Source organism: Mustela erminea, chromosome 5, assembly GCF_009829155.1.
Source record: "Mustela erminea isolate mMusErm1 chromosome 5, mMusErm1.Pri, whole genome shotgun sequence".
NCBI classification, from domain to species: Eukaryota; Metazoa; Chordata; class Mammalia; order Carnivora; family Mustelidae; genus Mustela; species Mustela erminea.
In genome coordinates this window covers 108,441,165-108,457,370 of record NC_045618.1, presented here as the reverse complement: position 1 = coordinate 108,457,370, position 16,206 = coordinate 108,441,165, and the positions used below count along the sequence as shown (strand labels likewise).

General features: G+C 36.0%; 1 protein-coding gene across 1 annotated transcript in view; it reads right to left on the bottom strand.

Moving 5' to 3' along the window:
• Positions 1-386: 386 nt before the first annotated feature.
• MNAT1 (MNAT1 component of CDK activating kinase) overlaps positions 387-16,206 on the bottom strand; it is a 204,189-nt gene continuing 188,369 nt past the window's right edge. Inside the window, exon 8 of the mRNA XM_032344409.1 lies at positions 387-847. Coding sequence (XP_032200300.1) covers positions 727-847 — 121 coding nt within the window. The 3' untranslated portion in view covers positions 387-726. The remainder of the gene's footprint in view (positions 848-16,206) is intronic.

Genomic DNA, 16,206 nt, shown 5'->3' with positions numbered 1-16,206 from the left:
ATTAAATTTTATTAACTTACTTCTTTGAATTTGTCATTAAAAGTAGGTTAATATTCTCATCTGGTTTATCCTAAGTGTGGCTCACAGCTGGGAACTATAATACCTTGATCAAGGTCTGTCTCACCTTCCACTGTTCAAAACAGGCACTGAGTCCTTAATATCAAGAGAGTGGCATTATCACAGGTCAAGTTTTACTTGCCACAACCTGCGGGCAGAAGTAAATATATTCACTTGTCTGGACTAGTATTAAAGAACATAGGGAAAAAAAGAGAACATTTTATGAGAGAAAATAATAGACTTGGATATTAACACTAAATGTCGTATTCAAAATGGCATTTTAAAATGTGTTCAAGTAAAACACTGTAATAAGAGAAAAACCACAGAACTTCATATAAAGTCTAGCTTTATTTTTAAAAAGATTTTACAAGTCTGTCAACCTCAAGCATACATAGGTAAATTATTCATGTCTTCCATCAGATAAAGTTTACAGCTTCAATCCCTCTCAGAAAAATATAAGTAAAAAATAAATCTTTTTCACATATATTTATCCACCGTATTGCTCAACTTAGTTCTGAAATTTTCTCTTATAAATACTTTAACACAGCTGCTAGTTGGTGTACTGCTGCTGGGCAGCTGCACATGGCTATATTTTTACACGTCTGCTTTTCTTTTGCTAGCTCCCTGGTTCGGCTCCTAGGTCCAAATCTTATAAAGGAGAAATAAAGGTTAACTGGGCTGCCAGAAAAGCCCGCTGAATGCATCCTGTAGTGCTCTGTGACAAGCAAGAGAAGAAGTATAGCCTCCAGCAAGGTCCTGTGGAGAGGCAGCTCTGACATGGTTTAAATACCTAAAACAAAACAAAAAGTGTAACAGTGACACAGAAAGCACATATAAATTGGTAACATTTTAAAAAATAATAATAAAACTGATTCATATTTTAAAGCAGAATTCTGAGACTGAAATGTTCAGACTTCTTAAATGCATTATTACCTTTTAAAGAAACACACTGACTATATATAGAAAGTGCCTAAACCAGTTTGTTAAACAAAATTATAAAGCAAATTACATTAAGATCTAAAAACAGCTCTTAAGGAGGTTTCAAAAATAATACTTGCTATTAAAATGTTCACTGTTCCCAATTTTCAGAACTTAGTTTATTGGTTGTTGTTTGGGTACCTAACTGCTACTGTCCTCCTTGCATACTCTTTTTCTTTTCTTTTCTTTTTTTTTTTTTTTTTAAGATTTTAGTTATTTATTTGACAGAGATCACAAGAGGCAGGCAGAGAGGCAGATAGAGAGAGAAAGGAGGAAGCAGGCTCCCTGCTGAGCAGACAGCGCAATGCAGGGCTTGATCCCAGGACCTTGGCATCATGACCTGGGCCAAAGACAGAAGCTTTAAGCCACCCAGGTGCCCCACCTCCTGGGGTGGTATCATACCTGGTATAAACACCTGGTATCATAATACTATTGTATTAATATTTTTACATAAATATTGAATACTTTACATAAATATATTCTAAAATAAATACTTCAAAGGAGGAGGGAGAAGAGAATATACTAGTTACTTCAAATATACTTCAGCATTACAAAAATGTATTGTCTCCTTCTACACAGGAAGTGAACCCTTAGAAAATTACATGCTCAAGAAATCTCTGACAGCCTGAGTTCAACAGTCCCAATTAGTAAATACAAAAGTCTTCTGAACTGATCTCAAAAGACAGTGTACCATTTTTCTTCAATCATATATATATATATTATTTAGCAATTAAACCTTTCTAGATTGATAAAGGTAAAGAGACCTAAAATATGGGACAATCTTAGCCAAAGAAGGTCAACTTATTAGCATGACTAACAGCACTGTTGGAAAACAAATATTTCCAGCTCTGCTTCAATGCCTAGTTTAAGAAACCACATTGTTTCTTCAGGCCTCAGGAAGTAAAGGAGCTTCATCCGCCTTAGAATTACGGTTATGGCAAATGAATAAATCAGGTACCAGAACATTTTAATAACTTGGAAACTTTTCTACTCATTCATTCAAACTTCCTGTGTGTCAAAGTCTTGATGCATGAGCAACTTATTTCTAACATAATAACAAGTCTGTTTTTCATTTGTATCCATGTTTAATAAGGTTGTGTGATTAAAAAATATATGGCAATGTAAGAGGCCAAATAGAAAAAGTGGTCAAAGTAAGACACAGGATAAGCTCCCAGAATTGGCTATAATTTATTCACACTACAACAAATCAAGGTGTTAACTCAATTCTTTGCTTCTCTGCCAAGGGTGAAAGGGAAAAGTGAAGGAGAAAGGAAATTAATATTTACTGAGCAATGATCTACAAACTTTTTTTTTTTTTTTTTTAAGTAGGCTGCATGCCCAGTGTGGAGCCTAGTAAAGGGCTCAAACTCATGACCCTGAGATCAAGACCTGAGCTGAGGTCAAGTCAGATACTTAACTGACTAAGCCACCCTGGCTTCCCCACAAACTTTTTTTTTTTTGGACAGACAGAGATCACAAGTAGGCAGAGAGGCAGGCAGAGAGAGAAGAAGGGAAGCAGGCTCCCTGCTGGGCAGAGAGCCCGATGTGGGGCTCCATCCCAGGACCCTGAGATCATGACCTGAGTGGCTTCAACCCACTGGCGCCCCCCGCCAACTTTTGATAGTATACTTATAGCAGTAAAAATATTTGAGCGTGCTACTCCAAAATTTGTGTACTTATTTATAAACCATATACCTATTGTATTAACAGTTATACAGTATATAATTACATATAATATAAAGAAGTATATTATAAAATATAAATATTTAAAGGAGGAGATAAAAATATTTCAACAAAAGTTCTAGTATTTTCTCTCTACATCCCATCTTATAAACCTTGGTGGGATGCATACCAATTTCATTGTCAAACTCTTGATAGAAACTTAGGTCCCACTGAACGTAAACAGGGATTCACCAAATCTACCACAAAGAAAGTATCTGCTTATTACATCCCAGGACACAATAAAATGTCCACTGTTAATATTATGATGCACGAGAAATTATGTAAGTTAAATAAGTCATCTCAGACATCTAAAAATAAACCTGGAACAGGATAAAATCAATTTCTGTTCACTGAGAATTCAATAACTATCACACAAATAAGTAATATTTAGTAATATTTTTACAGGTATCTTAGAAATGAAACATTCCATTCCTAGTATGAGTTTCCAGGTAAATTTTACCCATACACCAGATACCGCCATATTACCCTTTTTCCTTTTCTCAGACCCTCAAAAGCACAGCCTTAGCTCCAATGGCTGTTCACTCATGGTAAAGCTCGGGTACCACAGGAGAATGTCTGTTAACCTTAAGAAGCCAACTATCATAAACAGAATTGTTTTTCATAGCTGTAATACAAACCACTGTGCAACTGGTTGTTTTGATTCATCACATTTTGGTACAACTTGCTTCTGGGAAAGTTGAGTCATACCATCTCTGGCTTGGCAATTCAAGCATAAACTTGCAGTGTACATACAGCTTTTTATATGTTATCCTGAGAAACCTGAAACAGCTGCACTGCTGGCAGGAAAACACAGGACCACCAGTAAAATATCCAAAACAGTTGCATCTTTTAATTTATGACTGTGCACTGCTTCCATAAAGAGTATATAAAACAGTTCAACTTTTTATAGGTAAAATGTAATAAACAGTCATACTCATTGATGCCATAAATGTATAAAAAAGTTTATTTAAAATGATTAATTAGTGTTTGAAAATAGTAATTCTTAAACAGTCATAATCCAGAGCAATGAGCAAATATTTTAAAATTTTAGTTGCTAATGCTAAGTTGTAGATTCTTGCTGCCAAAATCAAGTAAATTAAAATTTCTTTGTGTAGCACTGAAGAAAATGCATTTCTCTTCTAGCAATCATTTACATTAAGCATGCCTGTGAGTATATTCTTTAAAGACCTACTTATTTACATTACTGTTTTTGATCTCTAGGGCTGCACAAAACGGTTACTGTTAAATATTTCAATCTATTTTCACCATGGCAACCTACATTAATTCCAATTTAAAAAAGTAAAACACAGTTCATTCTCGTTAGTCAACTGTTGGCTTTTATTTTCTAGGTATTTTAATGTTCTTAAACCCTTTAATTATTGTGGTACACTGAAGTATTTTAAAGGATCTGCCACATTGAAACCACACAATGAGAATTTAGCATTTTTGCCTACTTTCTCCCATTAATCCACATCTGTGTTGTTTTAATTCTTTCATGACCATTACAAGTACATCACTGAATAGGATTCCTGGGGTTTCTGGCAAAGGTCAGTATCATTTCATGTACACCTTTAAAGAACAGAATGAGGAAGAAGTCTTAGCCAAATTTACTTCCAAAAGTCAAGCTCAGTTGGACTTCGGAGCCTAGAGGTAATTGCTCTGACTACTTAGCCAATCCCAGGACAGTATTTCTGTTTTCATGGGTTTATTTTAAATACCTGTAAATCTTATAAGCAGAAACGAGGAAAGAAAAAAAGGGTTTGCTTATTTTGGTATCTATACCTTATTTTTACTGAAAGCAGAATAAACTCAAAGCTTTACAAATCGTACCTTTGATTATTTTCTTAATGACTTAAAAAAAGTATGCTTTCAAAAGCATGTCTAAGATAATTCCTTTACAAAGGTATCTTGTGCCCTAATTTATACTCTGTCTAAAGTTGCCTTCCTTTGCCATTACCCATCAAAATCCCTTTCAAACAGAGTTGAGGAGGGGGAGGAAAAGGACGCAATGGATCCTGAGAGAGGAGTAAGAGAGGATTAAGCATTCAAAAACCACACTTGAAAGTTTGTTCCTGAACTTTGATTTTCTGCACTGTCATTTTCTTCTGTTACATTTAGCAGGTTTTGCTCTCAAAGAAGGTGGTATAATTTACACTTAGCTTCAGAAAGACTTCATTTTCTCAGTTCTTTAACATAAGAGAGTTCCTCTGAGATTACTCTTTTACTATTTCCCTTCCTTTAAAAGCCCTATATCGACCATCTGGCTAAAGTCTTGGACTCAGCTCATTTTAGTGCTATTCAACAATGCTTTGAGTTCTCAGCTAGGGGCAGAGGGCAGGGGCTGTCACTCAAGACCGAGAGGCAGCACTCTTCCCCTCCAGTCATAACTTCCTCATGAAAACCCTTGAAACACTTTGACTCTAGAGAATCAAAGAATCTTGGAATTCAAACTGAAATGAAAATGTTAAGTTCGTATTAGTTTCCTTCACCTCAAATTACCAGGACCAATGGACGGTTAAAAAAAAAGAGTCCAACAGTTTTTAACTTCATAGTGTTGCTCTAGAGAGAACTCTACAGATTAAGACCTTCTTTTTATAAGTGGGCCCATTTTTAAGCCTGAATTTAAAGCCACCATGCATTAAACAGACCAGTTCCAAGTAGTTCTGCCTCCCAGCCTACAAAATTCAAATCTAAGTGCCATTAAGAGACATGAACCAGCTGATCTCAGATGTCAAGACCAAGAGCTACTGTATTCAGCTAAGGCTATAAAAGATTTACATTAACAACGTGAAATGTATCTCAACAGATTTAAAGACAAACAACAGTATGCTCAATTATCACTAAAAAGCAGAAATATTCTGAAAACAGAGGTTAGTGCTCAGGTGTCCTAACTTAATCATGATGACAGAATAACAGACAAACTGTCTACACAGGGAAACAGATAATCATATACTCCAATATAAATGGTCAGGAAAGGACTTCAAGCCAGAACTACTGTCCATAATTCTATGGGCAGTTTGGTTATAAAATACCAACCAAGGCTTCATGAACTCAAACCAAAATATCACAAACCACAGTCATGGGATTACTCTTCACTTCATTATCTAACCTGCAAATGAGAACACAACTTGAATAAACTAATTATTAAAGCTATTTTAGATCTATACTAATATACTTGGGAATCTAGTAACCAATTTATTCCAGACATTTACACCATCTGAACACCAAAGCTCAGATTTGGAAATTAAAAGCCACATGCAGTGCCCAAGTGTACAGCTGAATACAGATTGCTCAGATAAGCCTTTCTGAATTATAACTGAAGTGTGCAATTTATTGCTACCAAATAATACACTAGGCATTTTGAGGACAGGGTAGCTGTTACCAAAGTTACATAGTGAAAGGAAAAATGACTGAATGCATAAAAGATATAGCTATTTAAGTGTAACATACTCTATGAACAATATTGTTGGTAGTTCTGGGTATCTCAACTGACAGACCCCTAAGGACACACTCCATCTGTATAATACAGATAAATACAAGAGTATCTCAGGAATCAGGTGTGATCAGATAAACTTGAAAAGATCCATGAAAACAGATAATGCACGGTAGCAATAAGTCTTAAATATATTCTTCAAAGTTAGATGTTTATCTCAGTTATAATATGTTTGACTAATTTCAGTATTGTTCTTATATGCTTAAGTGAGATTAAGCAGAAAAATGGTATAAATAATGCTTTTACTTATTGATTCTTAAAACATTAAGATACTCATGAATTTAATCAAGATAATCAGAGGAAAGAAAGCAAAATTTCATGAAAAATCTAAAAATAAACAAATCATATCAGAGTCATAAAAACAACAAATCATACACAGATTTTGTATATCCCAGGGAGGAAAGAGCTATCACTTCTGTGGTAGAAATACAATAGAGATCATAAAAATAAATATCCTAGTTTCTAAGTTCCTAAAAATTCTAGTGTCTCATTCTGGCTTGTCTAATGTAATTTTTTACTATAAATTCCATGTTAGTAACAGCTGCATGCCAGAAGTTTCATCACATCTTTATAAAGACAGTATGGTAATTTTTCCCCAAGGGTGGGAAAGGCAAATATAGAAATTTGTATGTATGCAGTTCATACCTTCTTTTAAAAAAAAAAAAAAATTACTGAGTGTCTCCTATGTGCCAGGTATTGAAGCAACTCTGAGAATAAAACAAAGAGCAAACTCCATGTTCTAATGGACCTTGTAATTCAGCAGAGAAAGAAAGATGTTAAATAACGAATATTATGAATGAGAAAGTCAGGGCTCTATCAGTGTAGATTAAAAGGAAGCCAACATGAACAAGTTCAGAAAAGGTCTCCCTAAGGAAATGACAGTCCCAAAGGATGGCTTAGACCCAAAGGATGAGGAAGAGTTATTTAGCAACCCAGTGAAGAAAAGAACGTAGCAGCAAGGAGCCGGAGCACATACTGGAAATATGCAGGAAAGGTGGCTCAGGATGAGGCTAGAGATGTTGGCAGAAAGTATTCAAAAGAAATTTTGAGAATTATGAATTTTATTGAAAGGGCAATGGGAAGCCACTGGAAAGTTACTGTTAGGAACCTGATAATGTAAGCTACTTTGGCTACACAGTGGATGAGAGAAAAGCACGAGTTGATTATTTAAAGACCCTTTAGAGTTTCTCTATTCTAGGCTTAAGATCATGGTACCTGGATTAGGGTGGCAGCAGAGGAAATAAAGAAATACTGCTTCACGAGGCAATTAAAAACCAACTGAGTAGGGGCACCTGGGTGGCTCAGGTGGTTAAGCGGCTGCATGGGCCATGATCCCGGGGTCTTGGGATGGAGCCCTGCAGATGGGCTCTATGCTCAGTGGGGAGCCTGCTTCTCCCTCTCCCCCTCCCTGTCATTCCCCCTGCTTGTTCTCTCTCTCTCTCTCTCTGTCAAATAAATAAATAAATAATCTTAAAAAACAAAAACAAAAACAACAAAAAATACCCAAACAACTAGTAGTTATGGGGGCAAGAGAAGGGGAGAAGAAAGTAAAGGCAAAAGCAACTCCGGGTTATCTAGTCAAACAGAACAGGGAAAATACCTTCACAGAGACAGAAAACTGCAGGAGAAACAAACTGGGGTGGAGGAGAAGAGAACGGAAAGATCATGAGTTTTATTTTGGACTTAAGTCTGAAGTGATTATAGAAGAGAGATACAGAGTGGCAGCTGGGTATATGGGCCAAGTGCTAAGAAGAAAATTATGGGATGATGTTATTAACTGTTTGGGAGTTATTAGTAGTTAGATGGTATTTGAAACCATCATGTAAATGCTAGTATTTAGGGAGAGAAGACAGAATGAGAAGAGAGAGAAGGGCCTAAGGCAAAGGCCTAGAGAACGAAATATACAGTGATATGACAAAAGAAACCATGGTGGTTAATATTATGTGTAAACATAAAACTACGCTGAGTGAGCCAAAGAATGCCCAGATTATCTGGTAAATCATTTCTGTGTGAGTCAGTAAGGGTGTTTCTGGAAGAAATTAGCATTGGTGAACTGAGGAAAGCAGATGGCCCTCCCCAACGTGAGTGAGCTATCCAGTCTATTGAGGACCAGAGAATAACAAAAAGACCGAGAAAGGTTGAATTCAGTTTGCCTGACTGAGGTGGAACATCGATCTTCTCCTGCCCTTTGGTGCTCCAGACTGGCATCTAGACTTCAATTGACATCTATACCATTCACTCTCAGGCCTTTGCACTACACCACTGGGTTTCCTGGGTCTCCAGCCTGCAGACAGCAGATCATGGGCCTTCTCACCCTCCATAATTACATGAGCCAGTACCTAATAATAAATCTCTCTCTCTCTCTTTCTCTCTCTATCTATCTACCATCCATCATCCATCTATCTCCCATACTGGTTCTGTTTCTCTAGACAACTAATACAGAAGGCAAGATATTTTGAAGTGAAGGGTATGTGTTCAAGGTGTGGTAAATGCAAATACTGCCATTCCCTACCAATACCTCATGCGCTCTCTTCTTATAGACTTGCAAAGGAGGTAGATTGTAAATTGCTTGGAAAGGAGTAAGAACCTGCTACTTGTACCTGACTCCTTCTTGTAATTTTGAAGAGATAATAATAGCAGACACAGAGATGGGAAACCTATTAAATTTCTCCATCTAGGAAGGCTCCAGAGGCTCTCTTCATGGCATTTATAGCAGTAGTGTTTCTTATAACAAAAGAACAAAAGAAACAATCCAAATGTCCACAGAGAGGAAAACAGGCAAATAAATACTGTACAGCACTGAAAACAAAGGACATACAGCTTCATGCATGTTATCAACACTGTTTACTCTCACATATAACGCTGAGTAAAAACAACAACAAATAGTAAGTTACAGAAAATATGTACAGCATGGTCCATTTACATAAAATTCAGAAATGCAAACTACACATGGAATATATAGATATGACCAAAGAGTGGGGGTGGGGGGAAAGCAAGCAAATGATAAACAGCCCATTCAGGGTGACTGAATCCCTGATGTGAGGTGAGGTGGGACCACAATGAAGAGAAGAAAAATGCACACAGAGAGGACTTCTACAGCATTGGTTATGCTCTATCTCTTTTTTTTTTTTTTAAAGATTTTATTTATTTATTTGACAGAGAGAGATTACAAGTAGACAGAGAGGCAGGCAGAGAGAGAGAGAGAGAGAGAGAGGCAAGCAGGCTCCCTGCTGAGCAGAGAGCCCGATGTGGGACTCGATCCCAGGACCCTGAGATCATGACCTGAGCCGAAGGCAGCGGCTTAACCCACTGAGCCACCCAGGCGCCCTATGCTCTATCTCTTAAGTTAATGAGTGGAATTCATTCAAAATGAAGGAGTAGAGGAGGGAGAAACAATGAGAATGGAACAATTCAGCAATTGTTTTATTATTACTCTTTGTAAAATATGTATTATATATTTTTTCTATGTATGAAATACCAAAAAAAAAAAAAAAAAGGTAGTGCAAAAGAGCATAGTCACAGCTTTAACTGCCACTAATCTAGTAAATAATCTGCATGCGAACACCAAACCATTCTTAGTTGGTCTTGGTTTCATAAAATGTTACTATTTTTATTTCATTTGTAATAATTCATGTTAAACACAATTATTCATCTTAAAATATGTTTAATACTGCAATATGTTGTGGGCTGCCTGGGTGGCTCAGTCAGTTAAGCATCAGACTTTTATTTCAGCTCAGGTCATGATCTGAAGATTATGAGATCAAGCCCCACCAAAGGTATGGAGCCTGCTTAAGAGTTTCTCTCTCTTTCCCAGCCACAATCCCCATGGGCACAAGCTTTCTTTAAAACAAAACAAAACAAACTACAATATGTTACATTCATATCGTTCTCTGTACTGGTTTATAAGCAAGATCAATATATTAATTTAAGATGGAAGAAGTTAGTAAAATCAGATTTATTTGTAGGGAAACCTTTGAAGAATATACATCTAAATAGCAAGTCTAAGTATTGATCAGTAGTTAAAAAGTTATCTACTAGAGCCGCAAAAATTAAGTGGCAGATGAAATCAGTTAGGTGGTCAAGGAGACCTCACGCAAAGCCCTGATACTCTAAAGTTTTCCCCCATGATAATGCTGCAGATTTCTATTTCTTTACCAAAAGGAAACATACAGTGCTTTCTGTGACTAATATTAAGGTAACAGTCTAGATGTATAAACCAAATCCAATTCCTCTGTCTGTCCAATGGTAGTTAAACACCCTCCTAAGTTTGCAGAAGGACTCTCCTTATTGGTGTGGGGTTTTTTTTCTTTTTTCTGAGTGCAAACTCTCTAAGTTAAAAATAAACAACCTCAGACTTCTCCCCTCTACCATTCCCTTTTCTTCCCTGTACCCCACGTAAGTACATAAGGACATGATGGTTTTGGTAGAAAGGACAAAGATTTTAGAAACAGATACATTTGGGTTTGAATGTCTCCTTGTACAATTACTAACATTATGATTTGCAAAGTGCTTTAGTTTTTCCATCATCATTTCCTCATCTGCAAAAGGGAGACAATAATACCTCATAGTAATTTAGAAGAAATGCAGACTAACATTACAAGAAAATGTATGTAATACATCTGGTGAAGAACGGATATTCAATAAAGTATATATGCCTGACCACCCTACATATTTTCTTTGATACTATTAATACAAAGTATATACTCTCACAAGGAATAAATTTTCAAAGTGTGTTACCTTCAGCTAACTAATATATACCTCTCCTTTCCCAACTCTGTGACTGTACTGTCCATTCCCACATCTATTTCAACAATAATAGTGTTGCCTTCTTTCCTCCCCATTTTGCTGTAGCCTAAGTATAAAGAATCAAGTGGAAGTTTTGTTTACATTTTTTAAATTAGACAAAAGGTAAGGAGTAGTCCTGCTTGTTAATCTTTTATCACAGAGTAACAGAATAATAATCCAAGGATGCTAATACTTTTATATTAAAAGGCAATGGGAAAAATTTACATATATACATATACATTTATATATACATAGACATATGTACAGATCTGCGTTTCACAAATACTAGTTCAGCTTAGTAAGTTTTATTTCAAAAGTTAAATTGCTACATTATTTCCTCTCACATCCTGTATTTTGACTCTCATCATTAAGTGACCATTGTTCTGTCCTCATCCTCCTCAACATCTTCTTCTACCTCTCTAAATCTGGAGATAGCTTCCAGCTGTAAAACGTTCTTAGCCTGTGATTTCTATAACAATGCCTATAATTTGGGTCACACTCTTACCACTTTCACACAGGATTCCTCAAATTTCTCTTCTGCCACTTGCTTCCTAATTACTAGTTTTCTTCTTGGCATTTCTCATCTTTATTCTTGACTATCTCTGAAATGTATAGCTTCATTTATTACTTCTGTTCTACTAAACCTACAAATCTTATCTTTTGGTCTTCTGCCCTTTTTTGTTATAGTCCAGTATTTTTATCTGCTTAGGTGGCCTTTCATACTTGGGTGTCCCACTGGCACCACAAATTCAGTATTTTCATAATTGAACTCATCTTCCTTTACAAACCTAGCCCTTTGTCTGTGTTTCTTAATTTCTCTTAATAGTTCCAACATACTCCTAGGGTCATCTTGGAACCCTCTTCCCCCTGCACACCAATGAGAAATCTATATACAGTATCTCTCTACAAATATCTATTTATGTCTCATGTCATCTTCAAAGCTGCTACTGTTACCTAATTTTAGCTCTTTGTTTCCTCTTCCATGTCCTACAGTTAATACTCTCTTAACCGGTCTCCCTATTTCCAGGGTGTTCTCTCCATTCCAATCCATTCCTGGCTATCATACTAATTTTCCTAGGGCAAAGCTATGCATCACTCTCATACAAATAAACATTCATTGGCTCTCTGCTGTATGGAGAATAAAGTCCAAGTTCCTTAGCCTACCACTCAAGGCCTACTGTACATGATTCCAATCTCCACATTTCCAAATGTATCTCCCATTAATCGTCTCCATGTACCCTGAATGTAAGCCAAAACCAACCATGAGGTTTTCAGTTATTCTCTATGAAAGCATCATAACTACTTGTTTCATACCTTTGTTCAAGCTATTTCATTATCTTGGAATGCCCTCACCATTGCCTGTCTTCCAAAGCCATGTCAATGCCTCAATTCTGAACAAAGACATGAAAAGCTTTAACTATGTCACGAAGAAATGTTATATATGGAATAACAAAACAAAAACAATAAAATAAACTAAGCTTAAAAGCAAGAAAAGAAACTCTCAGGTGCTAGAAATTATACAAGAACTTAAAATCAGAGCATAAGCAGAGCTTGGAAGTTCAGGAAGGTGCTGGGTACCAGTCATTCAATACCCACACAGTGAGAGGAAACAGACCTCAATCCTCTCAGATGTAGGAAGCTAGAACTGGGGTTGGCTCCCTGCATATAACTTGGATCTACAAAATGTCATCACATCTATAAGCTAACTTGTGGGAATATTCTGCTCACTGGCCTGGGATAGTCACAACAAAGTCTAGGGGCATGGACTGAAAAGAATTAAACATTTAAAAAAAAAAAATCACAATACCCAAGTCTGTTCCATTTCCAAGAAATTAAGAATAACAGTATGTCAAGATCCAGTGAAGCTAACAGGAGTTTGGTCAAAGCAAATAATCTCAATCCAAGGTTCACGGGACTACAACACCTACTAAAAAGAGATGCACAGTTTAAAAAAAAAAAAAAAAAGAAATACGTCTCTTTTATAAGAGTTAGAAGACACAATCAATCGCAGGACTACCACACCCAGATAGGAAAAACTGAAAGAAACATATTTCATGTTAGAAAAGATGAATAAAGAAATAGATGCCGTAAGACAAAAAAATCAACAAAATGAAAAGAACAAGCATTTTCTTGGCAATTCTTAGAATAAAAGTCTCAATGGACAGATTAAGCAGTTGGTTATTGATAGATGAAGAAAAAAATTAGTGAGTAGAAGACTATGTGAGGAAAACATGAAGAATTTAGAGCTAAAAGAACCAAAAAGGAAAGAACCAAAGGATATTTCAACAAGAAGAAAATTAAACCCCAAAGGGAAGAGCAGGATATAAGGAACAAAGACGATGAGACAAAAATACCACCACTACCACTACTATTGCCACAAACTGCTAACAATAACAAGGAAAGTAGAAGGGGAAGTCTAAGGTTAAGCATTCTAAATCCTTTGTTTTGTTCAAGGAAAGGAGAAATTTTAACCTTTAGAACTTCTGAAAATAACATTTGTTAATTCTGGGTGACAGAACTATATATTTAATATATATTACATATATAACAATAATATTACTATCTATACTTCTCTATGTTTGAAATATTTAAGAGTTTTCTTAGATTCTACCTCCTCTGGATTGCCCAGTAGAATTACTTCTTTGCTCCTCCTAATTTGCATAGCACTTTATCTCTAAGTAAGTACTTTGGCTATTTATAGTTACAAGTTCCCTGTCAGGTAAATTTTTTTTTTCCTAAAGATTTTATTTATTTATTTGACAGAGAGAGAGAGCACAAGTAGGCAGAGTGACAGGCAAAGAGTGAGGGAGAAGCAGGCTCCCCAATGAGCAGGGAGCCCAATGCGGGACTCGATCCCAGGATCCTGGATCATGACCTGAGCTGAAGGCAGAGGCTTAACCATCTGAGCCACCCAGGTGCCCCTGTCAGATAAGTTTCTTGATAACAAAATAAATATCTACTCACTAAAGAGTCATCACTTTTTTTTTTTTAAGATTTTATTTATTTATTTATTTATTTATTTATTTGTCAGAGAGAGAGAGAGAGAGAGAGAGAGAGAGCGAGCACGTGCACACAAGCAGGCAGAGTGGCAGGCAGAGGCAGAGAGAGAAGCAGGCTCCCTGCTGAGCAAGGAGCCTGATGCAGGACTCAATCCCAGGACCCTGGGATCACGATCTGAGCCAAAGGCAGTGACTTAACTAACTGAGCCAGACAGGTGTCCCGAGTCATCACTTTTTAAAAACTCATCCAAACCTGTAAGCAGAGTATATAGTTTTTTTTAATTAAATAAAAATTCTGGTTTTCCTAGTTAAGATACAGACCTAAAGAATGGCCATGACAGGGTGCCTGGGTGGCTCAGTGGGTTAAGCCGCTGCCTTCGGCTCAGGTCATGATCTCAGGGTCCTGGGATCGAGTCCCGCATCGGGCTCTCTGCTCAGCAGGGGGCCTGCTTCCCTTCCTCTCTCTGCCTACTTGTGATCTCTCTCTCTCTCTCTCTCTCTCTGTCAAATAAATAAATAAATAAAATCTTTAAAAAAAAAAAAAAAGAATGGCCATGATAACAAAAGGCAATTAAAAATACAAAGGATATGAAAAGAGTTATCACCACATATTATGAAGCTGCAGAGGAAAAACAGCACAGGATTGAATGGAAGACAGACTGCACATCAGTCCCTAAGGAAGATAAGGTTTCCTGGAAATCAGAAGATGCCTATAATAACAGAGAGATGGGATATAATGTGTAGTGTAAAATGACTTTATTTAAAGCATAAATGAGCATTTTCTGAAATAGGTATATTTGAAAATGGTTTGAGATTAACATCCTCTATCTCATAACCTAAACTTTCAGTGTTAACCACTTTTTTACTTAAAGCTACATAATAAAATGGAATATAGCTATGAATGCAAAGAAAAACAAGAAATTCAAACAGAACTAAACACACCCAAAGCAAGATCTTTTGTAAGATATTTATTTTTCCATTCAAAGCACCTTCTCAAAAGCTCTATTTCATACACTGGAATCCAAATCATGTCAATAACTTAGATAAATCTCTAAAGCAAACAATAACAAGCAAAGACAAAGTCAAGTGGATAAAATAACTTATGTTTTCTCTTAATTATGGAAAATTCTATTTTCTAGCAAGTAAAAACAGGTTCATAAAATATCTACTCAAGGCAGAAGTGACTATGAGTAGTAAAATCTGAAAAAACGCCAAGAATCCTGGCTTAATGCACAACAATTTGAAGTTTTTAAGAAGCACTTTTAATACTTAAGCCCACAGAAAACTTGAGCTTTCTTTCAAAAGCTAAATCACAGCATCGCTTTGGGAAAAAAGTAATCCATGTCCATTATCATAAGTAATATGCTAATGCAATCAGATTTACCAAAACTGAAGCTTTTCTACAATAGAGTGCTGTAACAGTCTAGTGAGTTAGTTGGTTAAATACCATTTGGCCCAAAATCTTCATGTGTAAAGAAAATATTTTCCTCTTACTTAAAAAATTATAGCATTATTTTGAGTTTTCTGTTTTGCTTCCAGACTACATTTTTTGGCAATGTGTTATAACTCTGCACATGCTGGTATAATATTTTAAGTAAAAACACATTCTAATCAGTTACATATGACTTATTCTGAAAATCAGAAGCTTTAACAGTTTAAATGTGCAGAATATGCTTCAATATTATAAAAATTCTTTACAGTAAACCTAGATTTCTTATTTTATTACCTTAAAAGGTTAAGAGGAAGAAAAGAACCCTACTGTTTTCTTGAATTCTACTTTTGGGGAAAAAAATGAATTTCCATCTGTCATTTCAAAGTTAGTAAGACACAGTTTTCTCATCCCTAGATTATGCTTTGGGTATGTATCAACATAAAAGTAAAAAGGAAGTAAAATCCAAGCCAAGATTACTCCTGATATATTTTGTCCCTAACTGGCCTCCAATTGTAAAAGCTAAGGTATTAAACAAACTAAAGATAGGAAAAAATTTTAATTGAAATTATATAAATACCAAGGGGATAAAATCCCATCATTTTAAGATGCACTTAAGATTATTCAATCCTATATGTGGTTACAGAAAATAAATTTTAAATGTTTTATTTAAAAAATGAGAATAGTGGGGTGCCTGGGTGGCTCAGTGGGTTAAGATTCTGCCTTCAGCTCAGGTCATGATC